The sequence below is a fragment of the Lethenteron reissneri genome, chromosome 23, assembly GCF_015708825.2.
Source record: "Lethenteron reissneri isolate LAM-NWPU_2019-01 chromosome 23, ASM1570882v1, whole genome shotgun sequence".
NCBI lineage: Eukaryota > Metazoa > Chordata > Hyperoartia > Petromyzontiformes > Petromyzontidae > Lethenteron > Lethenteron reissneri.
This window is the reverse complement of record NC_083801.1, coordinates 11,753,601-11,778,743: the sequence shown is the minus strand read 5'-3', so window position 1 is coordinate 11,778,743 and position 25,143 is coordinate 11,753,601. Positions and strand designations below refer to the sequence as shown.

General features: G+C 40.8%; 1 protein-coding gene across 1 annotated transcript in view; it reads right to left on the bottom strand.

The window, feature by feature from the left end:
• LOC133345983 (polypeptide N-acetylgalactosaminyltransferase 1-like) overlaps nucleotides 1-25,143 on the bottom strand; it is a 99,413-nt gene that overhangs the window by 38,892 nt on the left and 35,378 nt on the right. Inside the window, exon 3 of the mRNA XM_061557195.1 lies at nucleotides 12,999-13,167. Within this exon, the coding sequence (XP_061413179.1) occupies nucleotides 12,999-13,167 (169 nt within the window). The remainder of the gene's footprint in view (nucleotides 1-12,998; nucleotides 13,168-25,143) is intronic.

The window sequence follows — 25,143 nt, the reverse complement described above, 5'->3', positions numbered from 1 at the left end:
ACTTTGGCCTCAACAAATCCCTCATCTAAAACTTCTGCACGCTTCAACATGCCGCTGCAGGACTTCTCATCCGCAATCCCCTCCATATACTTTCTGCGACATCAACCAAGGCTTTCTGTCAAAGCCCCCAGTCGACATTAACTTGGTGAGTGAGTGATCACTAATTTCCCTATGCTGTCCTCAATGTGCGAAACTTCCATCCCCATCCAGCTATTAACTCCATGCCTTTATTGCAGTAAAGGCTCAAGAGATTAATTTTTGCCTCGATAAAAAAAAACCCCACTGCCTCTGTAGTGTGCCTCGATATGGGGCTGAATTTGGGTACTATTTTATATATCCAAATTATACTGTATTGTATAGCAGCGTACAATGTCACACAACGTTGCAGAGGAGGTTTGATGCTCAATCAAAACATAAATTGTGTATCACTTACAGCTAAATGGAAAGTGGCAGTCAATGATTCACGGCCATACAATGTCTCATCTCTAATGGCTGTTGGCAAATATTCTGATCACGCTGGACTGTAATGTTCATCATTTAAATGCTGCCAAAGATCTGGGCTTGAAAATTGTATGCATCTTGACATGGCTGACAAGAACAGTTGTTGAGCTATAGATCACATCATGTCTCTTTATGACCTTTCAAATGGTAACGCAATTAATTTAACAAATGGCCCAAGCTAATGCTATTTATAGTACTTAATTAGTGTTTTCGTTTTGTGATGCATTAATTCAATTTGACTCAACGTCCCTTATTTATCCAGAGCACGGCTCATTACGGTTCACTCGCTTTGCAGGGGAGCAGCTTTCTTGTAATTTAGTTGCAAGGAAACTGTGAAATGTTAAAATTGGAAAGTACAGCAACACAGTGGCATCCCTATTATAATCATTTTTATTGTAAAAGTTAAAGGAAATTGCACTTCTTGGGTTTCGTTTTTATAGGTTTTATTTGTTGTTAAATGCTCTTTTAATACCCATTTTAAAGGAACTAGCCAAACATCCCAATGTAGGAATTTTTCGGGAAAAAAGTATGCACTCAATGAGGCTGATCCAGATCAAAAAAGGATATTTAATCATTTCCAAATCATGTCATAAATACAAAATACTCCTGCGTAATACAGCAAAAACAACAAAACTTTTTAAAATCATTATTATGCACGTGTAAAATTCAACTACTGAAAACACACAGTGGAATTTGTAGAGCCTGAAATTTTAAACTAGTGTTATTTCTTTTCGCCGCTTGCTATCAAATACCGCACGTCCGTGTCACGTGAAGCCAGAGCTGTTCACGTAGCAGTGAAGCACTCTGCGTCAGCTGCCATCGCTGTTCTTAAGGAAATCTGAGAGCTATTATGTGTGTCAATACTCTTACAGTACTATTACTCCTATGTTGTATAATGCGAATACGAAAAATGACTTAAAAGACATCATACGCTTGGTCGTATGAGGTGGCTTCTTAGCAGATTTTGTTACAGAGGGACAAGAGGTGGAAATGCTTACGTCCATTATTCTGTCAGGGAATCCAGAAGGAATGCTTTATAGCGAGTGGGAACAGTGTGGCGCTACAAGTTAAACGCTGTTCTTAATTTGATGTATAGTCGCCATTACTCATATGGATATCATCAGAAAGCCAGCCCTGAAGGGGTTTTTTCCATACGCAAGTACAGCTGTAATTTTGTATTTTGCAACCCAACTAAAAAACGGCTAATTAATACCTGTGCCTGTGGGAATCCCTTGGTGCTCACCGTATAGCGCTCGTTCATTTGCAATTCAAGAACTCGACACAAGGCCAGCTGCAGGTTTTCAATGTGGCATACACAACCATCATCTCATGAACGGATAGGACAGAAAGTGTTTTGTCATCCACAATTGACATGAATGAAAGTGCAACGGATACAAATGAAATATTACATGTTGGCATCCAAGAGGATGAGTTAGCAAATTGGTCTGTTTTGATAAATTACATGATATAGGAGACTAATAGATTCGTAAATTAGTTGAAAGCTATAACTAACACCAAACAGTAATTGGATTATTGCCTAAGTGGCACTGATTAATACTACATTTTACTGTTTTTTATTCCTTTTAGCTAAATACAAATAAATCACCAACCACTGCTGCAATTACAGCTGGTTTATTATTTAATTTGTATCGTAGTGCACTGTGTATAAGCCAAAGTTTTATCCAATAACCGTAATTCAGTAGCTACCATTTACAAATACGGATGCACTCTCAAAGCAGGCCTACTGCTTAAAATGTATTACTATAAACTTTAAGTTCAAAGGCAGTGTTTGTTAATCCAACACAGCTGGTGGAAAGCTTTTGGCATGTACTTTTAAAACCACAGCTCAGAGTTGTACGTCCTATTAAATAACGTACGAACATTGGTAGCCCGTGACAATATCGGCTACGAACATTGGTAGGCTGTGGTACATACCACCACAAGGCATTTCTAACGCTATTCACAGCTAGACCATATATTGTGGTTGAAAATATGCTTTGGGGAACTGAATTTTTTTTTAGGAAAGCTGAATAATTATTTTTTTTACAAAAAAATTATGTTTAACATATATATTTTCCAAGTCAATCAATGTCCAAAAACAAGGTTGCCAGGAGCAAATCACATGGTGGGGGGACCGATGTGTCCAAAGGCACTGGTTCACCAATCGCGCCGGTTGACCACATGCTCTGCTAGTAGTGACTTTGCGCTCTCGAGGTTTTACCCAAGGGCCTGTGTGCGCTTGAATGCTGGCTGGTAAACACGTTTGAGGGGGCTGATCCTGATTAGCCCTAGCCCCCTACCACCACCTATGGTAAAGACCACACTCAGCATTTCACAACATTTGCTAAATTCTGCGTGGGATGAGAATAGCAGACTAAAGCAACATCTCAACAGCAGCACTGTTGATGAGAAGACAGAGTTGTTTGTATGGATGCCGAGACATGCCAATGTAGAAGAGAATACATTTATTTTGTATTGATGTGTTGGCATGCTCATTGACAGTGGAATGGCCTTGCTCAAAGTGAATCTCATTGAGACCAATCTTCAAATCTGCGAAAACAATACCTAATCTACTTGTTAGAGTCTGGGTTCTGTGACCTGTTCTGCAATCACACAGACTGCACAGCTCTTAGCCTGTTGTGACAGACACTATCAAAGCTCCAGGGCTTATCTTAACATGTTGTAAAGCAGTTGACGCTTTAGACGCTATGCACCAAACTATCTTCATGCTGCTGCTAAGCCTTTTTTAATTGCATTTTACACTGTAACTGCGAGATTAATGTCATATGATCATAAAATAAATAACACGAAACTACACGTAAAAGGAGCCTACTCTTGTGGAGGAAAACACGAGGCATGTACTCTCCAGAAACCTGCACTGGAACTCTAAACAAATGCCACTTCTGCAGCCCTGTGTAATAGCTCACGTGGCCTTCCACAACCAGAATCCTCAGTGACAATACCAAAGCGACCAAATACAAAGACAATATATATCCTGCCAGACCAAAAACGGACTCAACGCAACATAAAAATTAGAAACATAACTCACAACTCTAACCAATATTCGAGTGGCAAAGAAGGCAGGAAGTGGAACATGCTGAAGGCTGACTTAGAAGACCAGGTTTCAGGTAAGTGCAAACCTATTTTTACTTCCGTCAGCATTTTCAATAATATCGTGAACCAATAGCAGAGCAGTGCCCAAGGGAGGGAGAATAAGAAACGACCGCCTCCAAATGCTGCAAGGCACCAGCACCCAATCGAAGCTGACGTCTCTTGCAGAAGGTGTCCAGCTTATAGCGCACAAAAAATGGGAGTGGGGGAGGCCGAGCAGCCACCATACACATTTTTCGAAGAGGAAGCCCTGCTCTGCTGGCCACATGACAGCGCCATGGCCCTCGTGCATTGAGCCCTGCAAATCACTGGAAGCTGGATAACCCTCAGCTCATTGCCTACGCAATGCACATTGTGCTGCAATGCATCATATTCAATGTGGCTGACCTCCAATTCTGACTTCGAAGGACCAATTGCCCTTCTGCAGAGACCCTACCTCAGAAAAGATCAGATTCGGAATCAAAACAGGAAAATGAAGATAAGGATGAGGTTGAAGCAGCAGAAGAAGCAGAACACGTATAATGAGCAGCAACATAAAGATTATAAGCCTGGATTTGGGTCTATTCTTTTCCCCTTTCCTTCCCCTTTTCTTTCCCCTTTGCAGCTGTCTTATTTTTTGATTCAGAGGCATTCTCAGAGATATTGCGAGGCATATTATGCACTTAGCCAGCCTATTATTTTTCTTCCCCTTATGGGCTATAAGCCTGGAATGATCCAGAAGCGTCTTGATCCTTTCAGTAAGGTCACAAGATTGATTAATCATAGCCCTCTTACCCAACATATTTTCAAGGGAGGCAAGTTCGACTTCTGTCTGCTCATCCTCGGATTTCTCTCCATCTCCAACACGTTCCACTTCCTCAGCTCTTAAAACTCAGGCTTTTAAACAGCGGTATGGGATGCTATTAGCATGAATGACACAAAATAAAACAAAAGTATTGTTATTACTATACTACTAAATGCCCCTGCCACAGAAGGCCCAATCCAAATCCGCCTCCCAATTTGCTTAATTACCTTCCTCACCCTCTGAGGGTCTGAAGCCCCTGTGTCGGGACTGTACCTTGGCCTGGAGTCTACCAACCTCTTGCTTATCCACCTTCAACCCTTGATTCTGCTGAGAACACAACTCACTTGAGAGGACGAGTGCAGGGGGGGGGGGGGCTGTGAGGCATCCTGTGTGGTCTGACACCTTGAACCATGAGTTTGGATTGGTGAATTCACCTGCGTGAATCGACGGGTCTAAGGATCCTGCGAGGAAGTCTCCTGGCCCGTTGTGGTTTGCCAACGCTTTGTGTCACTTGCACTTGCCAATGTCTCCTCTCTTTGCTCCGTGCTTTCCCCGTAATCTAAACGTGAGAGGTGCGGGTGGCCCGTCGTCGAGTCTACAAACCACTGCACAAGATTTCCAAGCATGAAGGTTGGTCATGCGCTACTGCCTCTCCCACTGGGGTCAAGCAGGAGGGAAGCAATGGGAATGAACATTGGGGGCCCACAAATTCGGCACAGGCAACTGCTCGGGTTTCCACGACGGTTTGCACATTTGCACACTGTTTCCCACGTCACGGCGACGTGGCAAGGTGTGTTGTGGTGGGAGAAAACAAACACTGCTGGAATGTGCAGGGTGTGTCTTCTAAAGACGTTCAATGCAGCACCACACGCTTGTGTTGCGATCGAAACGTCGTGAGCTATTCATTTTCTATCTACGTGACTTTACCTAAAGAACCAAAGAGTATGGATTCCTGCAGTCACGAAAGCTTCAATTCAAGATTGAAATACACTTTTAAACAAATGTAAACGGGAGCTTCCAGAAAGTCACATGAGCTGTGACGGTGGGGTGGGGGGCAGAAATGGCAAGTGTTTATGCTTCCGAGGTAAACTGTCGTTCATTGGATAGGACTTGTGGTGTGACTGGGCAAGGAGGCTTGTTCATGGTTTTATGAAATAAGCTAACGGATGCTAATGGTATATTTTAAAAAAAAATCATTTTGCCGTACAACTGACCTTTAATAAATCTGAATAAATTATGCTGAATACACATCCAGAGCTACTCGTGTTTAATGTATGCATACAAGCATTTATTTAATCACGAGGTTTTATGGGGCACACCTAAACATGATTACAGAAACAGACCTTAATTAAAGTGCACAATTTTTGGTTGAAATATACAACACTAACACCCAATAGTTGTAACATTTTGGCTAAAACTAAAATGTTTCCTAGCTGTTCAGCTTAATGACCACGACAACATTTGTGTGCAAAGAGCACTTCATTAAAAAGCAAAAGTTATGCACCGATAAATGAAAGTACACAGCTACGGCACGTTTATGTTCTGTACAAAAACAAAAGAATGGCTGGATAACAACATGTTCTCGGAGCAGCAAGAGGCACATTTGAAATATGTGTTTTTACACAATAATAGATCAACACTAATTGGATTCTGGTTAATTTTGCATGCAAAGGGGGCTGACGAAAGCGGTAATTACCTGACCTACTTTTTTTTTAAGCAACAGACGCTGACTGCTGCCCACTATCGTGTGATCTAACCTCTGTGAGTTGCGCTTTATCGAACAAGATCAGCTTTGAAAATATCACAGATGAAAACCAAGCCTGTTTGCAAATGTACCGCATGCATTTTATAAATACTGTGAATACCAAATAGATTATGTCACGTTAAGAAGCATTTGGGCCAAAGCGCCCATGTAATAAAAAAAAAATAGCTTTTTAAAGCACAAAGAACATGACCAAGCATTTACTGCAGTTAAAAAAAAAACTGTGTTCCCTTTAACAACCTGCACCATGTGCCAACCAGCCTGGTACAGGATGGTTTACAAGGTCGTGCTTATTATGCACAAAGTGCTTGCCACAAATGAACCACAATACCTTGGTGATCTCGTCAAGGAGCAGGAACCATCACGCAAACTCCGGGCATCCTCGCAGCGGCTTTTGGCTAACCATCGAACAAAGACAGTCACTGCAACACGCACTTTTAGATGCGCTTCTGTGGCCATCTGGAATGCTCTTCCTTCTGATATTAGGAAGCCATTGGAGCTATGCACTTTTAAATCTGAATTGAAAACTCATTTGTTGAGAGTTGCTTTTTGTCTTTAGTTTGTTGTCCTTCTTCATCACCTCCGATTAGCATGGTTGGCTACGTACGGTGCAAAATAAAGTTCAACATACATACACACCAGATGACTAACAGGCCTACACCATGGTCCCAATTCCCCAGCAGCTCTGCATCAACTAGTCATCGTATTGCCTAGCTAGGTGAATCAGCAGATGATGCTAATATTCACTTGGTATGAATACACCTTTTCGATTTGGCCATTGTTGCACACAAGACACTGTTTGGTGAACACATCTTCGTCAAATCGGAGAGGAAAAAAAATAATTACTACGTTGTCAGGCTCAGTAATGTGAAGAGAAAAACAAAGAACTTTATATATTTCACCAGTGGTGACCTTTTATATAATAGGAATGATGACAGCAATTGTCAAGAAGTAGGCTTTTTAGTTTCCTGTGAATTCAACAATACTTCAGATAGAGTTGACTAGAGAATATAAGGGCTCTCGAACCAATACAAATGAAAGGTACTTCAAATATATGCTCCCACAACAAGCCACGGACATGTAAAAGTAGGCAAAATATGAACAAATTACTCAACTTATAAATGGGAAAAATAAACGACATGGTTGTAATGGGTTACTTCGATGCAAGAGATGAGATTGTTTTTGGTGAGTCTGGCAAAGGAGACAGGAAAGAGAAGAGAATGTCTCCAAGAGTTCACAGCCATCATGAAGACGAAGTTTATCAACGTATCTTTCTCAAATAAGTAGTCTAGAGAAAGGACATGTAGGAGTGCAAATGTATATACAGTAATCCCTCGCCACTTCGCGGTTCAAGTTTCGCGGCCTCAGTGCATCGCGGATTTTTCGAACTAATTTAAAGGCATCATTATACCTGTGCAGTAACACCATCATCATCATCATTCATCATCACATTCATCGAACTGCACAGGTCTGTCATCGTCGTCATTGTCATCGTCATTGTCATCGTCGTCGTCGTCATTACTGGAGTCATGTCTCTCAGATACTACTGTCATTGGTGAGTGTAGAACACCATAATTCGCATCATATGAGAGAGAGAGAGAGAGTGAATGTATAATATTAAGGTTTTATCATTAAATAGATTTAAGTAAAATATATATATAAAGTATAAATATACATATTTTAAACATTCTGGTACCCACACACACATATACGGAAATTCCTAGGGGGCCAATCCTACTTCGCGGATTTTCACCTATCGCGAGGGGTTCCGGTCCCCATTAACCGCGATAAACGAGAGATCACTGTATATCTGAAATTAAACGGACTCCATTCTCATGGACATAACTCAGATTGTCAGAGATGTCCTCAAGAAAGTCCACATGGGAAGTGATCACGGATGCAAGTTACAGTTCAACAACATTGCCAAAGAAACGTCAAATTTAATTACAGGCAAAATTAAGGCAGCTAATAGCAAAAATACACTTCAGGAGACAAACGGAGATGTGAAGAAACAAACGGAGAGACAGATGGAGAGGCAATCCAATGTCCTCCCATATCATCACGGAATAATGGAGTTCCCCTCAAGTATATCGAGTGCAGTCACTGAAGAGTGGCTCTGGATCAAAATGATCAAAATAATTGAGTGCTTTTAGAATACTACACATTACCCACGAATACATTTGGATAACAAACATGGATGCTGACAAAACTAAATACAAACTGAAGAGTACAACATAGAAGCATGGAGTGGTGCTAATAAAGAAAAAAAAGGAACACAGATCAGACAGCAAATGCAAATGAAATACATATTCACTGTTAAGGGAATTAATTGGGCTTGGACACGACCAATTGCTCGAAGGGCCGATCGCTGATGCATGCGACTGTTGAAGTGGCAGCCAAAGCAGAGAACAATAATAATAATTTACATTTGTAAGGCATATTTCATCTGTAGATCCCAATGCACCCATGTGTGAAAAGCAGGAAATAAACAGAACCAGGGTAAGTGTCCAGAACAAGGGCGTGAAGGCCAATTTAAAGAAGTAAGTTTTCAAGACAGGCTTAATATATCTCACGACTCTGTCTTATTTGCAAAGGCAAAGCATTCCAAAGCTTGGAAGCTGCACCGGCAAAAGCCTGATCACCCTGAGAGCAGAGCCTTGACGGAGAGGATGACCACCACAGAGATGGAGGGATGCAACCTACTCATGTGCAGGATTGAGCCGACTATGAGAGATGGCGACGACATGTCGAGGCCTTCATCCAGTAGTTGATAGACCATGGCTGATGATGATGCGAGAGGGTGTGCGTTTTGGTGGCTTTTCAACATGGGTAAGATAAATCGGTACTTGGTAGATTTAGTAAAATGATAACCGATGTTTATTTTAAAACATGCAACTTTATTTTCCATCATTCCTTGATCCTATGAAAGGCACTATATAAAAAAATATTTTCAATAATATCGATAATATAATTTATGTGTCTCAAACCTATTTGTAAGAAATAAAGGTTGTGTGTCTGTTTGAAATATATAACGGGAATGCATTGAACTGTCCAAAGAAACATCACATTTTGAAGATGCTATAATTCAGAGGCTACCATAAAAAAACTCCGTTATTGACTTTTCCACTGCAGCTATGTTTAATATTTTTTGAAAAGCATTTTTTAAGGGTTGGATACTATTGTTATGTTACTATTAAAACATCTTAGTTTTTGGTGCTGTATATTGTAGCACTGCAGAAGTTTAGAAAATCACACTACACAATTAACACATAAAAAATGTGTTTTTTTCTGAGTAATGAACATGTCACTTTATTTTGATTTAGTACCCATGACTAGTTGATTTGATTTTCCTCTCTTGTTAGTAAAAAACTATAAATATCCAGGGTGATCCATTTATAGATACACGACTGATTTATGATGACCCTCTTAGATACGTGACTGCGGCCATCCGAACCAAACAATGGACCGTATCGTGAACGATTGCATCATTGTATGCCTGCTCTCCGGCGGACTGGACATAGAATTATTCGTGCTACTCCAGAAGCTATCACATGGCTCACAAACTTAAACCTAGACATATTACTTGCACACATTTGTCATACGTAAGAGGAAGCAGAAGATGTCAATGACCTCAGCCTACGCATCATATAAGCAAATCTGAGCAGCTATGGTGGGGAAAAAGTATTTCAGGACTGTTAAAATATGCATCATGTGTTTTGAGATTGATGGATGACATGGAGTGACTTTCAATTAAAATATTCTTGGTTCTTTCGGTAAAGTCACGTAGATAGAAAACAAAAATCAAAATTAAAAGCAAAAAAATCCACGACGTTTCGATCGCAACACAAGCGGTCTGCATCAGGTGGAGAGAAAAGCTGGGGCAAGCCTCCAAATGTCGCTGCTTATAAGGGTTTCAGAGTGAGTGGGCGGGGGAAAGGGCTGTGCAAGAGACAGGGGGAGAAAGATGGGGAGGGAGGGGTAGAGATGGGGGGGGGCATTGTACCTTGCTACACCCACCCACACTGCTGACGGTAGAGGTTGACAAGGAAACACAAATTCAAGTTATATGACCCAAAGTGGTTGATGACATCTTTCCAATGATTGCTGAGTTTAAAACCGTCGTGGATGGCTTTGCGAACGAATCTTTGTTGATAGCCAGTCGGCTTGCAAAGTACCATCGTCTTAAAGAAATCAATTGCATGTGAGCCAGCCGCATTAACGCAATGATCAGCTACGGCAGAAGGATTGGTCCTGCCGTGTTTTAGATCTGCCTTGTGTTTACGAACACGGTCCGAAACATGTCGTTTGGTTTCCCCAATGTAACTGCTGCCACAGGTACAGCATAGTTTGTAGACGTCGGGATAATGCATGTCAGGAATCTTGTCTTTCACAGATAGGATCAGGTCAAGAATGTTGTGCACTGTGTCGGATCTGGATCTTGTGTTTGTTCAAGATTTTGGAAATATTTTGGATTATCCCTGCTATGTAAGGTAAGGTGACGGTTTTGATTGGATCTTCAGATGGCTCCTTCCTCACGGTTGGGTTGATGGCTCTATGGTGTAGCCTTTTGATGAGGGAATTCTTCTGGGATAGACGGTGGTGGGAATCAGGTTTTAGGTAGGCGTCAGTATGGGTTACTTTCCTGTAGACAGAGTGGCTCATTGAGCCATCTGGTCTCCTTTTGATTAAGACATCCAAGACGGTAGCATACAATCCTTTTCTACCTACATGGTGAATTTGATTGCTGGGTGTATGGAATTGATGTGGTTGAGAAATTGTTTCAGAGCCGGTCGGCAATGTGGCCAGATGACAAACATGTCATCCATGTACCTCTTCCACAAGAATGGGCGTAAAGTGGATGCCTGGATGGCATCCGTCTCAAATTTTTCCATGAAAACAATGGCCACAACCGGAGATAAGGGAGAACCCATTGGGATGCCCTCAGTTTGTTTGTAGAATGTTCCATTCCAGGTGAAGTATGTATTGGTGAGGCAGTGTCTCACTGGGGCTGTTACATCAGCATTCAGTCCTTGTTGGACCAAATCTTCAATTATTGCAATGGTATCGGGCACAGGAACTTTGGTGAACAGAGAAACTACATCGAAACTAACGAGCAAATCACCTGGGGACAGTGAGATGTCTTTAATACCAGGTGAGCTGAGTTAAGAACAGAAGCGATAGCATTACTAGTGAATGGCTGCAATGTCTCAGGCAGATATCCTCCTTCTCCCATCTCTACCCCCACCCCCCTATCTCTACTTCACCCCCTCTCTCTCCCCCTGTCTCTGCCCCATTCCCCCCCCCCCCCCCCCATTGTCTGATGGGTGTACCGAGGTGCAATTCCTCCCTCCTCCCATCTCTACCCCCCCCCCCATCTCTCTCCCCCGGTCTCTGGCGCGGCCCTTTCCCCCGCCCACTCACTCTGGAGCCCTGAAAGCAGCTACATTTGGAGGCTTGCCCCCTCTTTTCTCTCCACCTGAAGACCGCTTGTGTTGCGATCGAAACGTCGTGGGATTTTTGCTTTTAATTTAGATTTTTGTTTTCTATCTACGTGACTTTACCGAAAGAACCAAGAATAACACATTCCTGCGGAGGGAGCTGGTAGGAACGTTGGGTTGCTCGTTCAATGGCCAGGGTCAATGGCGGCGTGGTGTATTCCGCAAATATGGCCGACTGTGAGGGCGGGCACAAGCCGACGAGAGTAGGTTAAACGTTGAGTTTTATAAGGGCACCACGGGGTGACCAGCCCCTCCCCACCCAGCCCCACACAGCCCCACCCCTCCCACCCCCCACCCAGTCCCACCCCTCCCACCCCCCACCCAGCCTGACCCTCCCCACCCAGCCCCTCCCCACGCTCCACTCCCCACCAGCCCCTCCCCTACCAGCCCCTCCCCACCCTCTCCTCTCCACCCAGCCCCACCCCTCCCATTTTTGGATGCACGACGGACGGACACAATAATCCCCTGTGGGCTGGTGGAACCAGGTGGTTCCTACCAGTATGAATTCCTGCAGTCATTAAAGTTTTAAGACTAAATACAAATAAGTTCACTTATTTATTCCTATTATTTTCGTGGGGTATACGTGGATGATAATAATAATGAGTATTTGTGTTTGCTAGGCACCATTTACACTGGGGGATCTCAGAGTGCTTGAATCACGATATGCGACTTACATCACTTCTCAAACATCTGAAAGGGTATCCCCCCCACCCCGAGTAGTTAGCTATCCCTGTGTGGGACACGGTGACTCAGCACCTGGCCTGCAACTGGTTATTAATCTGCCAGTAGGAGGTGAGGATTGCTATATGCAATGCCAATTGAGTATTAATAAAGGATTATATACAGGATCACCCTGCTTACAAGGGGGGAGGGGCGGGGGGAAATAATCTCGGCATTGTGGCCTCGTTCAATTTAATCCAGGGTGTTCACTCAAGGCAAGAACTCCAAGTAAAGAGAAGCACTGAGAGTTAAACATGTTTACGATGGAGAAACTGTCAAGTCAAGTTTGTTTGTTTGTTTAAACAGGTGAGATCACAAGAGACCTGGGTAGTCTCATTTTCAAGAGTGACCTGTTGCCAGAAAAATGGCAAAATCAAAAGAAATAAAATAAAAGTGCCTTAAATGAAGTACACAGAAAACAACAAAAACAACCATGTCACAGGAGAAATGCAATGTATTGCTCAAACATAAATCAATGCAAAAAAACCCCTTTCCCGTAACGTAAATCGGTTTGAGCAGATTGTTTTCAGACTGATCATACACAGGACAATTACAAACCAAGTTAGAGTAACGTTAAACAGACGTAGGGTGCCTATTAAGTGTGACGATGGTAATGACTCACCCCTCCAGACGCACATCAGGGAGGCTCCTGTTGAGAGCGATGCGCTTGCTCGCCAGAAGGTTGAACTGATTGATCTTGAAAAGCTCTCGCATGTTCTCGTGCTCCTCCTTGGGAATCAACACCGCCTTTCCCATCTCCCCTGGCCCCTCCGGAGGCTTCATGTTCAGGTCTGAAAATTACACACAGGTTTCATCACTATTTTATTTCGGGTTATTTTAGCATGTGGCCCAATCCCGGGATGGCGACAGTCAGCTGTAATGTAACCCGAGCAACGAATGTCGAAGACATGTTAATGCACCGACCGACTTAAAATGGCATTGCTGTTGGTAAAAAAAAGGTCTTGGTTATAATCTTAAACAATAGTCAATGCCGTGTTTTCTCAAAGAAAATGTTTACCCCCTTCAAGGTATCCAGGTCGACCGATCAATGTCATCGTAAAACCCTTTGATGGTCATTCTGTTGACAAAAAGGTAACATTTTACCACATTCACCAATTGCATTTATACAAGCTTTAACACGGAGACATAAGCAAATGCACATTACATATAAATATGTATGCCAACATGTTTAATGAATTAATTAAATCAAGAGCTGCACAGTAAGATTTTTATGGCTACGCAATGAAATGGCAAATATGTATAATCACCAAAATGACTGTAACTATGATAAGAACTTCGGACATTCACGCAAAAACTACACAAACTGTTAATCTAAAAGTTTATGTTTTACTGCATGCCAGGCAATTGTTTGGCTTTAATGAATCCATGCATGTGTGATAATGCGCCTATTTATTTCCATGGTCGAATTGACATGAAAACTACGCCACTTCTCAAAACAGCAGAATTAACAACTTCTCACCTGCCACACAAAGAAAGCAGCACACATCCACGCTTGCACATAAATACAGTAATGACCTTGTATACTACAGTAACAAATGTAATAATCAGAGAACACGCCTCTCCCTCCTCCACGTAAAGATAAGAGTATTTTTCTTAACACATCCAATCAGCCACATTGCTTTCTGGTAGTGCATTAATTCAGCAGCATTGGCTCAACACACGCAAACTCTGGACCAGTTTTCATATTCAGTGTCTCATCATTTAAACCAACACTGGTGAACTTATAGATGTTTAGAAATAAGCCTTAGTTCGACACAACAACTATATGTATATAAACACAAAAATAATAAGCGTCTTTGCGGAGAACATTACGTATCAAGCCAATGAACACATAATTGAAATAAACATTTAAAGGGTGCAAGCCTGTTATGGCCTTTGAAAGCAACCACTTGACCACTGTTTATAATTTGTATTCGCTTAATGACTGTGTGTGTGTGTAACTCATGATGCTGTGTTCTGTACCTTCCCATCTCTCATTGCTTTGGAAATGGCTCTCTCAGTAAAATACAACTGCACAACAATGAGTCATGTCCAAAATATAACAGGTAATGGAGAAAAAAACTGCTTTTATGCTCCCAATGTCACCACAGCATTGCCATTACAAACTGATTGACCGTATACGTGTGATTGTGGCAGGACTGTACTCGGTTATTTCCCAGCTTACATTATTCACCCATGTACGAAGGCCATCGCCTGAAGCCTAACAGTTGTGCTATATTCCATGCTGTTACGGAGATCAAAATGCATGGAAGACATCGCACGTAAAAAAAGCCCACACACGAATGAATAAATAAATGGTCAAAATGTATACAGAAATAAAGGTTAGTCCTGAGGTCTAGTTTCTTCATAAACACAATTAATCAGAATGACAGAGCCACTTGGCTTACCAAATACACAACACGCAAGCGGTAGAAGTCAGTGCTGCATTCAAAGTATGTAGAATTGCACTTGGCAGGAGGGCATGTTGAGGTGGCTCCTGCGTATACAGGTCACATTGGTGAGAATTGACAGCGAATGTTAATCTAATTTTTAGAAGTCACGCTACTGCTTCACCATTCACGCCGTGGTTCTGAAATACTGTTTTGTATTATTATTATTGCACTGCTGCAGTAATTACTGAAGTAAGGTATTTACAAGACAAAAATTGCCATCTGAACTAGAGTGCAAAGAGAAAACAACGGAAACAAATGCTGACGAATGAGTTTTGTAGATTAGTAAGCCTTGGTGTCGATTGTACATCCAGTTAGATCACACCGTATTTGGCCAAGTATTGTGAATTACGCTCCAGGAGCTTTCACAATCTGATGAGAAATATGCAAGAACAAATATCCTGAAAATAACGCTTTGTCAGCTTGAAGCTGGAGGTGCGGAAGATTGACCGCACATTGTAGTTTTCGCTGGCCCTGTGATTACGAGCACACGTCATGGGTAGAGCGAAATTGAGAGAGCGTTTTGAGCACACAGACCGCCGCTGCTCACCCACAAAATTTAATGCTCCAGGAACCTGTCCAGCATCAATCGAGGCATTACATATAGGCATCTCGAAAGCTGATTTTATTTTACCTTTTGTGCAGGCTTCATTTACACCGTATAAGAGGTTTATATTCAATAGAACATGTGCATTTTTAAAATAAATAAATAAATGGTGAAAAAAAGGGTGTATAATTAGAAGCTTCTCCACTTTGAGGATATATCAATCACAGCACCACTGAACTCGTAAACCACTATAAAAAAAGGTTAATCTGTGTGAAACAATCAAACATGAAGCTGATAGATGTTGATCTGTAAAAGTAGATCGGAATAAAATCCTTTTTTATTGTTGTTGCATTACCGGTAATCACCTAAAAAAACACCAGCTCTCGGTTTAATTGCCCGCATGCACAGAAATCTCTGGAAATATAAAAAAATAACACCGTTGCCTTTTAAACTTAGAAACGAAAGGGAACTGTCATGGTGAGCACGCCAAACTGGCAATCCTCTGAAACATTGGTGCAATTTTCTTAAATCTGTCTACACCCAGGGGAATAATGGGGTAGCTGATCGGCAGGTCGTGTGTGGTCAATTGTGGTTACACTCCCCTCTCTTTCAACACATGAGAAGCTCACTTGCCACCATGACCCGTTACAATTCCTTGTAGTGGAACGTGTTCCAAATCTGTGCCGAACACTAATTTTAACAAAAGTCTAATTGCATACCAAAGTTAATTGATCGGAATGCCACGTGTGCGGTGGGGTAAAGTGTGGGTAATCCTATATTTTCCAAGATGTCTGGCTAGGCATGGATGAGTAGACCAAGTACCCTGCAGAGATCACTCTCGTGGTGGCCCTTTCCGCCAGCAGTGGAGTGAGCATAGCAGGCAACTGCACAGTTACATCTTTGCCTTTCAACTGAAAAACGTTGACGAATTTACCACGTGGTGACTTCAGCCGCGCCTTTGCCGTTTGAACGTTCACGGGGGCCATTCAGTGCATTCATCATGAACATTCAAACAATTACCAGTTCCTGACTGTCATAAGTGCTAATCGATTCTGTAAACGGGTACCGGTTTACCATTTAATAAGCCTATATTGTACGTTTGCCGAACAAAAAAAGAACAAACTAGATTCGAAGCTTTGGTTCTTTCGGTAAAGTCACGTAGAAAATATTTATTTGATTTTATTTTCTACGTGACTTTACCGAAAGAACCAAAGAGTAAAAAAATAACAGCCATAAAAACACACATTTAAGGATACTTTTGCTATCACTTTTAAACACATATATAACGTTACTATTTCCAAACATGATCCAAGCAGCGTATTATACCAAGTACTTTTTAACACATGCCCCACCACTTTAGGTCTTTAAGTTTCGGCATCTTGTGACCATTGAGAGGTCGTGCGAACTGGTGATTTTTGTACAGCCTTGATTTGTGTTACGTTGCGAAATCACAGCTCATTCAGTCAGCCCGGGGTAGTCTCTTTGTCTTCATTTCAGTTTGCTGGAAGATATTTGCAGCACTGTTCATGGGCAAAAGCTTTTGCTGGCCGAGTGAAACAAATGGACAATATATACAATAACTATTATCCGTGACCAAATAACCCGCAACTCCGATTCGTCGCGAGGGGCAGTAGGGTCCATGAAAACTCATTATGCACGGTCTTATTCCTTCTTATTGTTCGGGACCTGTCCCAGATGTCTACATGAAAACGGTATCAAATTACAGATTCACAGACACACACACATAGACAAGGTGACACCGAGAGAGACACGGAAACATCCGCAGAGACAAGGAGACACCCACAGTCATACCAAAACACACGCAATAACCCTTCAACGGAAGTGGGCTTGGGTAGGACACATTGATAGAGCGGAGGATGGATGATGATACTTGCTAACAGCACTTTCCCCAAAAGTATGTTAAGGCTATACTGTATGGCGGGGGAAGGGGGGGGGGGTCTTTGTCATCCAGTTGGCTGTCAGTGTTCTCACCATTGGGTCAGTTTAAACAGGGCTGTTGGTGTGATTTTTCACACTGACCCTCCATTCTCTCAGAGAAATTGGCAAATCACACCACCTGCTGTAATGGCAGTGTAAAAAAAAAACAAGTTGACCAAAAATCTCAAACATATGAAGTTAATATTACAGGAAAAAAAACTCATGGAAATGTCTTTGACATACAGAGCTGTTCGCCATTAAACTCCTACCTTCACTGATCTTTTATAAGAATGCTGTTAGAGGCAAAAACGGTGTTCATGTAAATCATTTCTAAAACTGAAATACATTTTCTCTGCAGCTTGTGATGGTGAGCTATTTTGTATGCGTGTTGAACTTTATTTTGCACCGTACGTAGCCAACTGCGATAAACGGAGGTGCGGCACAGGGCGGGGGGGACAACAAACGAAATACACAACTATCAGTTCTAAAGAAGTGAGTGGTTCAATCGACGTTCAAAAGTGCACAGCTCCAGTGGATTCCTAATATCCGAAGGAAGAGCGTTCCAGACGGCCGCAGAAGCACATCTGAAAGCGCGCGATGCATAAAAAGCACTCATGATTGTATGCAGCATCAACGATCTTTTCAGTGCCCAAGATACTGCATGTGGCTCTTTACAGCTCTTTGTCCACCAATAGACACCACTCCAAATACAATAAACAAAACACCATCCACCCACCCTCTTCTTTTAAGCCATCAACTTTCAGGATGGTTTTTTTATGCACGTGTTATGAAGTGTTGCCACAACACATTCTGTTTTATACCACAGAGCATGATATCGAGTTTCACCAAACTGGCATCGGGAATTCTCAAGGGGGCAACAACCACGACTTTGGCAATGAACCGTTTAACCACGTGCGTTGGCACATGTGGGATTCAGAAAAAAGCAGAACAGCTTCGTGTGAAAAAAAATAATCTATGCCCATATTTCATCTGTATTATTAATAAGGACGCCTTCAACATAATCTCTGTCATGCATTAGTCATGCCGCAACACAACCGGCCTCATCTCAAAACAAGCCCAGCCCAGTACAGAACTGGAATATGCCCTTGCAATTGTGCAACTGTGCACGTGCTAACGCGTTGGTCAGGAAATTCAGGATTGCTACATTATGAAAAAAAAAATCACAGCAGACGTGAGAGCTATGGTTTGTACGGAAAAAGAAAACTGCAACAATCGGTTAATACTCCGGAGATTTACACTGCACTTTATCCACCATTTCATTCAGTCATTCTTTTGTGTTCAATTCCTCTTCCACTTTACAGAAACGTGAGCAATATCAGCAAGAGGGAATGCCATAAACGACATATACCGTGCCACTTCTTCAACGCGACTACGTACAAGGCTTTAAATTGAATGCTATCGTAATTCTGCACATCTTATCAGAGCTGGTAAAGCATCTATTCAGTGGGCACAGTGGGATACAGAGAGAGGTGAACGGTGGGGGCCAATGTGACGCCAACAGGCATTTTTGTCATCGTGGCTCTCGCTACTTTGACAGGCATGTTCAAGGTACACGTCAGTTTTACAGGTTCACTGCCACGTGTACAAAGAGCATTAAAAATGTCAGACCCAGAAAGCAAGTCGACAAACGTGGCTGGCTATTGGTGTGGGTAAAACGCTTGTGGCGTTATTGAAGAGGTTAAAAACTGGCTTTTTTTTCTCTCGTACATACGTAAACATTTTTGAGAAAGTTCTCCAGTCACTATTAACATAATATATTTAGGTCTAACATAATTACATATATAATGCGATGTTATAGACATTTTTATGAAAATGTATGCTTGACTTAAAGAGTTGGCACATTAACAGCGTTAGAAGGAACCTCATGGGTCCCTTAATTGTGGTGAACATTCATAATAATGATTCATTATTAAGCGTAGATGAAACAAGTGCTCGGTCACGTCACTGCCAGATATAGAATTTGATGCATTGCTAAGCATTCTTATTGCATTCGAAACAGTGTTTTAAACAAGAAAAACACACCTCCCAATTTGACACAAACTGACATTAGTTTATCTCCATTATAATTAATTAGCTATCGAATTTTTGAAAGAAACACACAGACATGGTAAATAACACAATGGAACCATAATATGACTACAAGAAAACAACAAATGACAAATAAAACACGATATTAATTAATTCATATACTGCTGTTGGTTAAGATGACATAAATAATACAATAAAAAAGCCAGCTCTCTATTATCCAATGGCCCAAGAAAAATCTACTAACCTTGCCAAGAGATGCATCATATTTCAATTTAACAGCATTCTATAGTCAAACCCATCACCCCAGGGGTTAATTACTTTCTTGTTCATCAGACTAAACCTGTGCGAACACAATGGCAATTCCCATATGAGTCGCTTATTTCATTATGCAGTGAGATTTATGAGCTGGTTTGTGCCTTCATAGCGATGGTATAATGTGCTAAGGAAATCTAAGCAATCCTCCTGCAAGCCTCAAGGTGCAAGTGTTTGAATAATGTGATATGTGATGGGGTTTTTTTATTCTACACTGATGCATTAAGAGCAATGTCATTATCTCTTAAGTTTATGTTTACCCATTGGCTCAGGATTGCATTATGCAATGTACAATGTCCATGTGTCTTTTTACAGAGCACAGCCTATGAGCTGTATTGATAGGATTGACCCAAATAGTTTGGGTAAATGAAGATAAGAATAATTTAAATCAACATCATACGTTCATTGCTCCATTTCTCTGTCAAATTCCACTACAGCACTGTATAAATATGGAAACAGTTCATGTGTTGTCTGAAGTTTACATTCATATGACAATTATAATTGCCCATTCTAAATATTACAATGCCATTTTCAAACATACATTCTCAAAGATCTCTACATCATTCTATTAGTATAAAGTAATAAACAAAATATATATAAACGTGGGGCACTTTCAAATTGTATACTTAAAATGTACCAATCACCAGCCGCCTGGTCCCTATTTGCGGATGAGAACCTCCATGCAAATGATGCGACTCGCACCACGAAGCAATATATTCTATTAAAAGTTATCCGGCGAGATATGTCAGGCAGCCAGAGAAAAGTAAGGCTATATATTTTTTCCACTTTGTAAGTTCATATGAACAGAGAGCAAATTACGAAGCGGAAATATTGCTGCAGTTTTATAAGATGCAAGATCAATTAACAAGATGCATTTCCTCAACTTTTCAGTGCTTTAGCGGGAATGTAATTGCAGTAGTTATACACCACAATTTTATCTCTTGCAACATTACATCTTAATTAGTATATTATTGGTATCTTACAGTATTTTCAAAGCTCCAACCATGATCAAACGGATGTTGATGTGCTCCGATGCCCTGCTGGTAGATCAATCAATTTTGGCGGTGAGCTTTTGAGTCAGGATGTTTTGAGCTGGAATAGTATAAAGAAATTGTTATAAATGATTTAGGGGTTGAATCTATTTGGAGGGACAAAAAAAAAATCTGTGGCCAGGCCAAGGTGGGATCCATGTGTGTATATAATGGACAGAGGAAGACTTTCAGGGCATGATATGGATTCTGAAATGTTAGGAAAGAGGCCAGAGGGAAAGCAAGGACATGACGGATAGCAGGATTTATTAAAGCTGTTAGGCCGCGAAATGATGCCAACAAGCCATCTTAGAATAGAACGGGCGAGGACAAAACAGCCCCTTATGCACAAAAGAGCCGTAGAAAACCCAATCGTGATTTTGTGTGAATTGGCAGCAACCTAAAAACCACGTACAGTCACACAACCTAAACCACTTTTAACTTTTGCACAGTGCTGTATAGTATTTATTTTAATCTTCCCACACTGACAGTTTATGGCAAGCATATATGTTGATGAAGTGGCCAAAAATGGCTCGTTATGTGATTTGATTGCGTGACTTTTTTTCTCATTCAAATAATATTTAAGAAACAACGTAGAGAAATGGATTTAGGTATTCTGTTGCTTTATAGTTTTAATATAAATGTGGCCTGTTTCAGTGTACTTCTATTGCTACATAATTTTCAACCAGGATTTGTACATTGTCCTTTTTAAAACCGATATCCAATACAAATCTGGCTTATCGATCTCTAAACACATTTAATACAAGTTACCTCTACCTGTCTTTAAAAATCAAATGAATCTCAAAAAATATTTTTTTAATAGAGTTTATGAATTTATTCAACGTAAAAATGCTTAAAAATGTATAATTTGAGCAGTTAAGATCATTCTAAGGAGGTTGTTTTCAAATATTCCCAAAGAATAACTATTAACCCAACTTTCTTTTAGAGTTTTATCTTATTTTAACAAAATGTGGTACACGTGGGTTGATTAAAAACGATTCAGGCTCTTCTATTTACTTTATAATACGTCAACACAGACTGCAAGTGTATATTGTTACACTGTGTAGTATTAGGTTTCTATCAACTGCACATTTAATTTCTCGCAAACAGGTTTAACAAGTTACCAGCCAGGCTTATATGAAAGGAGGCCAAGTTTGTAGAGAGCATTTTTAACAAGGTGCAATGAAGCTTTTCACTTGCATTTTTTGTGTTGACATAGCTCGTGATAATACCGTTGAGTTTGCCTCTTGGCCCATATCCTCTCCACTTGCCACTCCCATCCAGCGTCGATATAAAAAAAATGCTCATGACTGCTCCTACAAGATGCTAATGGTGCGTCTCACTGGGGGTATCAAAAAAAATGCATATTAAGCGAACAGCCTCTGCACACATGCAAAAACGAAATTGGAGCAAATGTAACAGAACGACCACCATGTGGAAGCAAGACAGAATTTTCCAGGTCTGCCTGTATATATAGTGGTGCAGTTTACACAGACATACTTATACTGCATGTGTAGAATATATATAGAACCTCTGTTTAACCGTACATAGTCAACCGTACTAACTTTATACTCACATGCTATATATATAAACAACCTATATACATATAGTTCTTCCAAATATAGGGTTTTAGTCAGCAAAGTAATGTTCAATAACACTGCCTTAACAGGAAAGTGATATACTAGGCGACGTTTTGGGCAATGGGTCTTCTTCACCTCGCGTACCTCTGTCCTCTCTATGCGATGTGAAGAAGGACCATTGCCTGAAACGCTACATATATACTTTATTTTAAGGCAGTGTTATTGACGAATGTGATGAGTTATTTAGCAATTGTAATGGTACGGGTGTGTGTTTCAAAATGTAAATCAGAGGACTAGCTTTCAGCAACCACAAAAATGGCGAGGCAAAACAAAGATAACGGATTAAAATGCCAAAAAATAGACACAATACGGTACACAACAACTCTGTAAGAACCATTAGGCAGAGCATGAGAAAATTGGTAAATTACCAACAGCGGCCCTTAGAGAGCATGATGGAACCATACTACATGAGAGCGAGAGAGAGAATTATAACGCTCGTGGAGACATTTTATACAGAGCTCTAGAGGAGAAAGAAATACAGAACTGTAATATATCCCAGGAGAAAAAAACAGCCTCAGATGAGGATGTTCCAGATGTCACACTTGAAAGAACCACTGCCTTTCAAAGGCCAAGGGCCAGTGCATAAACGGGTAGCACCTAAGTTAGCAAACCTTTAGTGGTACTGATTTATTTATATAGCGAATGAGAGGGAATTATGTGATAGCCCACGCATATCAAATGGTTATTTATTGTTATTGGCCACATAAATTACAACCACTAAATGTATGCCACCTCGGTTGGTACACAAGCAAAGTGAAATAGTCTGGGTCTGGGCACAATGGACTAGACTATGAAAACAAAGGAACACTCCTAGGCAGGATGAAATAACCCTGTGTATGCCATCAAAGAAGAGGAATTTGGATGGTGGAGAAAAAACAGACATTGCACCTATTAATTAAATGTTTTCACAGAAATTAAATACCTCAATCGTTGCACACGACGCTCATTATCATTTTCTATTTAAAACAGGCGAGGAAGCCAATTTGTATAATTAAAAACCCAATAGCCTGCCTTCCCATGTAGATTGTTTCCGGAGATCATAGGAACAAAGTAATGGATAGTTTGGAGGACAACAAACTATATCAACAAGCTGGATTTAAATACGCATTTTCTTCCGATGACCACATGCATATACCATTAAACAGATCCAAGAAAAGACACAGTAACTTCTAAAGAGTATTATGGATTAAACAACAATTTTTCCACTCTTTTGTATATTATGAACAAGGCAACTGGTTCAGTGTAAACTGACCACAGTCATCCAAGTTGTCACTTACCAAGGCCTTAATAGAAAGTGAAATGATAAAAAAAACATTGACAAGGATGGAACAGCTTAACCAGAATTGCATAACGAAAAAAATGCTCATCTAAAGAGTTAGACAAGGACATATGCAAGAGCAACTGTAGAAAATTGAATGGGAAGAAATATAGCCACAAACATACATTGAGACAACCAGATGATTGACCATCTCAGATGTGCTAATCAGTCATAATAACAACCTTTGGAAAGGTGGTACAAAAGGTGATGAGCTGTGAAGTCGGGCTCAAGATAAATAGGTGCGCAACAATAGTCATATTACAAACATTCTAAAACAATAATGGAATACATCTTGGAGAGACAACTGAGAAACAGCAAAAATGTGTAATACTGTACCAAGGAATATTGTTGAAAGAAAAACAGGATACAAATTTATGACATTAAAACGTGAATGAGATTAGGCCGGAGTGCTTTTGGAAAACTGAACTTGAGAAAGAACAACGTATCCCATGGTTTAGAAGATAACTGCTCGTATCAGTTTATCAGTACCTGGTCTGACATATCGATCAGAAACATGGATGCTGACAGTGGTAATAAAAAAAAACTGAAACGCATGCAACATAAATCAGGAAACAAACCCAAATTAGAGACATGATATTGCGATTGGGAGCACTGTGATCAGCCCATGCGCTGCAGCAATACGAACTGTGGCCTTCAATGAGCAATGGATTGACCATAGGCCTTCATATAACACAAAATAATCACTCCCAGAAGGCAGTGCGGCTGATGGGAAGTGTAACAAAATACAGTATATTAACAAAACAACAAAGCAGACAATACACATCTTTCACTTATCTGTCCATCGACATAAAAAACTAAAAAAAAAATTACACATCCAATCAGCCACACAGCCTTCTGGGGTTCAGAATTTCAGCAACATAGGTTCAACACAAGCAACCTCTGGACCGGTTTCAAGATTCAGTGTCTCATCAGCAGTTAGGCTTGCTTGAACTATGCTGGTGAACTGCCAGATATTTATAGGAAAGGGCCCCCTCTGTTAGATATGGATTCAACAAAGCACTATATTATACACCACACAAAATTATCATGAGCATTGTTGTGGAGAATACAAGCAAGAAACTAAGCACACAATATATGCCTCCTTCACATATCTGCCCTCTACATAAAACATCAAAGTGATATAATGCTTCGCACAATGAATGTCACAACATTTCGGCTATGAGATTGGTGCGGATGTCGATATTTATTGCCAATGTCTACAGAAGCCTCTTCACATGAGTATGTCCGCCTACATCAGCCATATCGACTTTATTTTATCCACCTAAAGTTCAAGTTTATTTTGAAAGTCTCATTTTCAAGAGTGACCTGGGGCATTAGTCTGCCGGTAGGGGATGATGATTGCTATTCATAATCACAACTCGGTAATTTAGCAGGCACATTTGGAAATTGGCAATGTAGGAACCTCACACTGGCCCATTCTGGCGAATCATATCACAGGATCTTTAACGTTCATTGTGATGCATA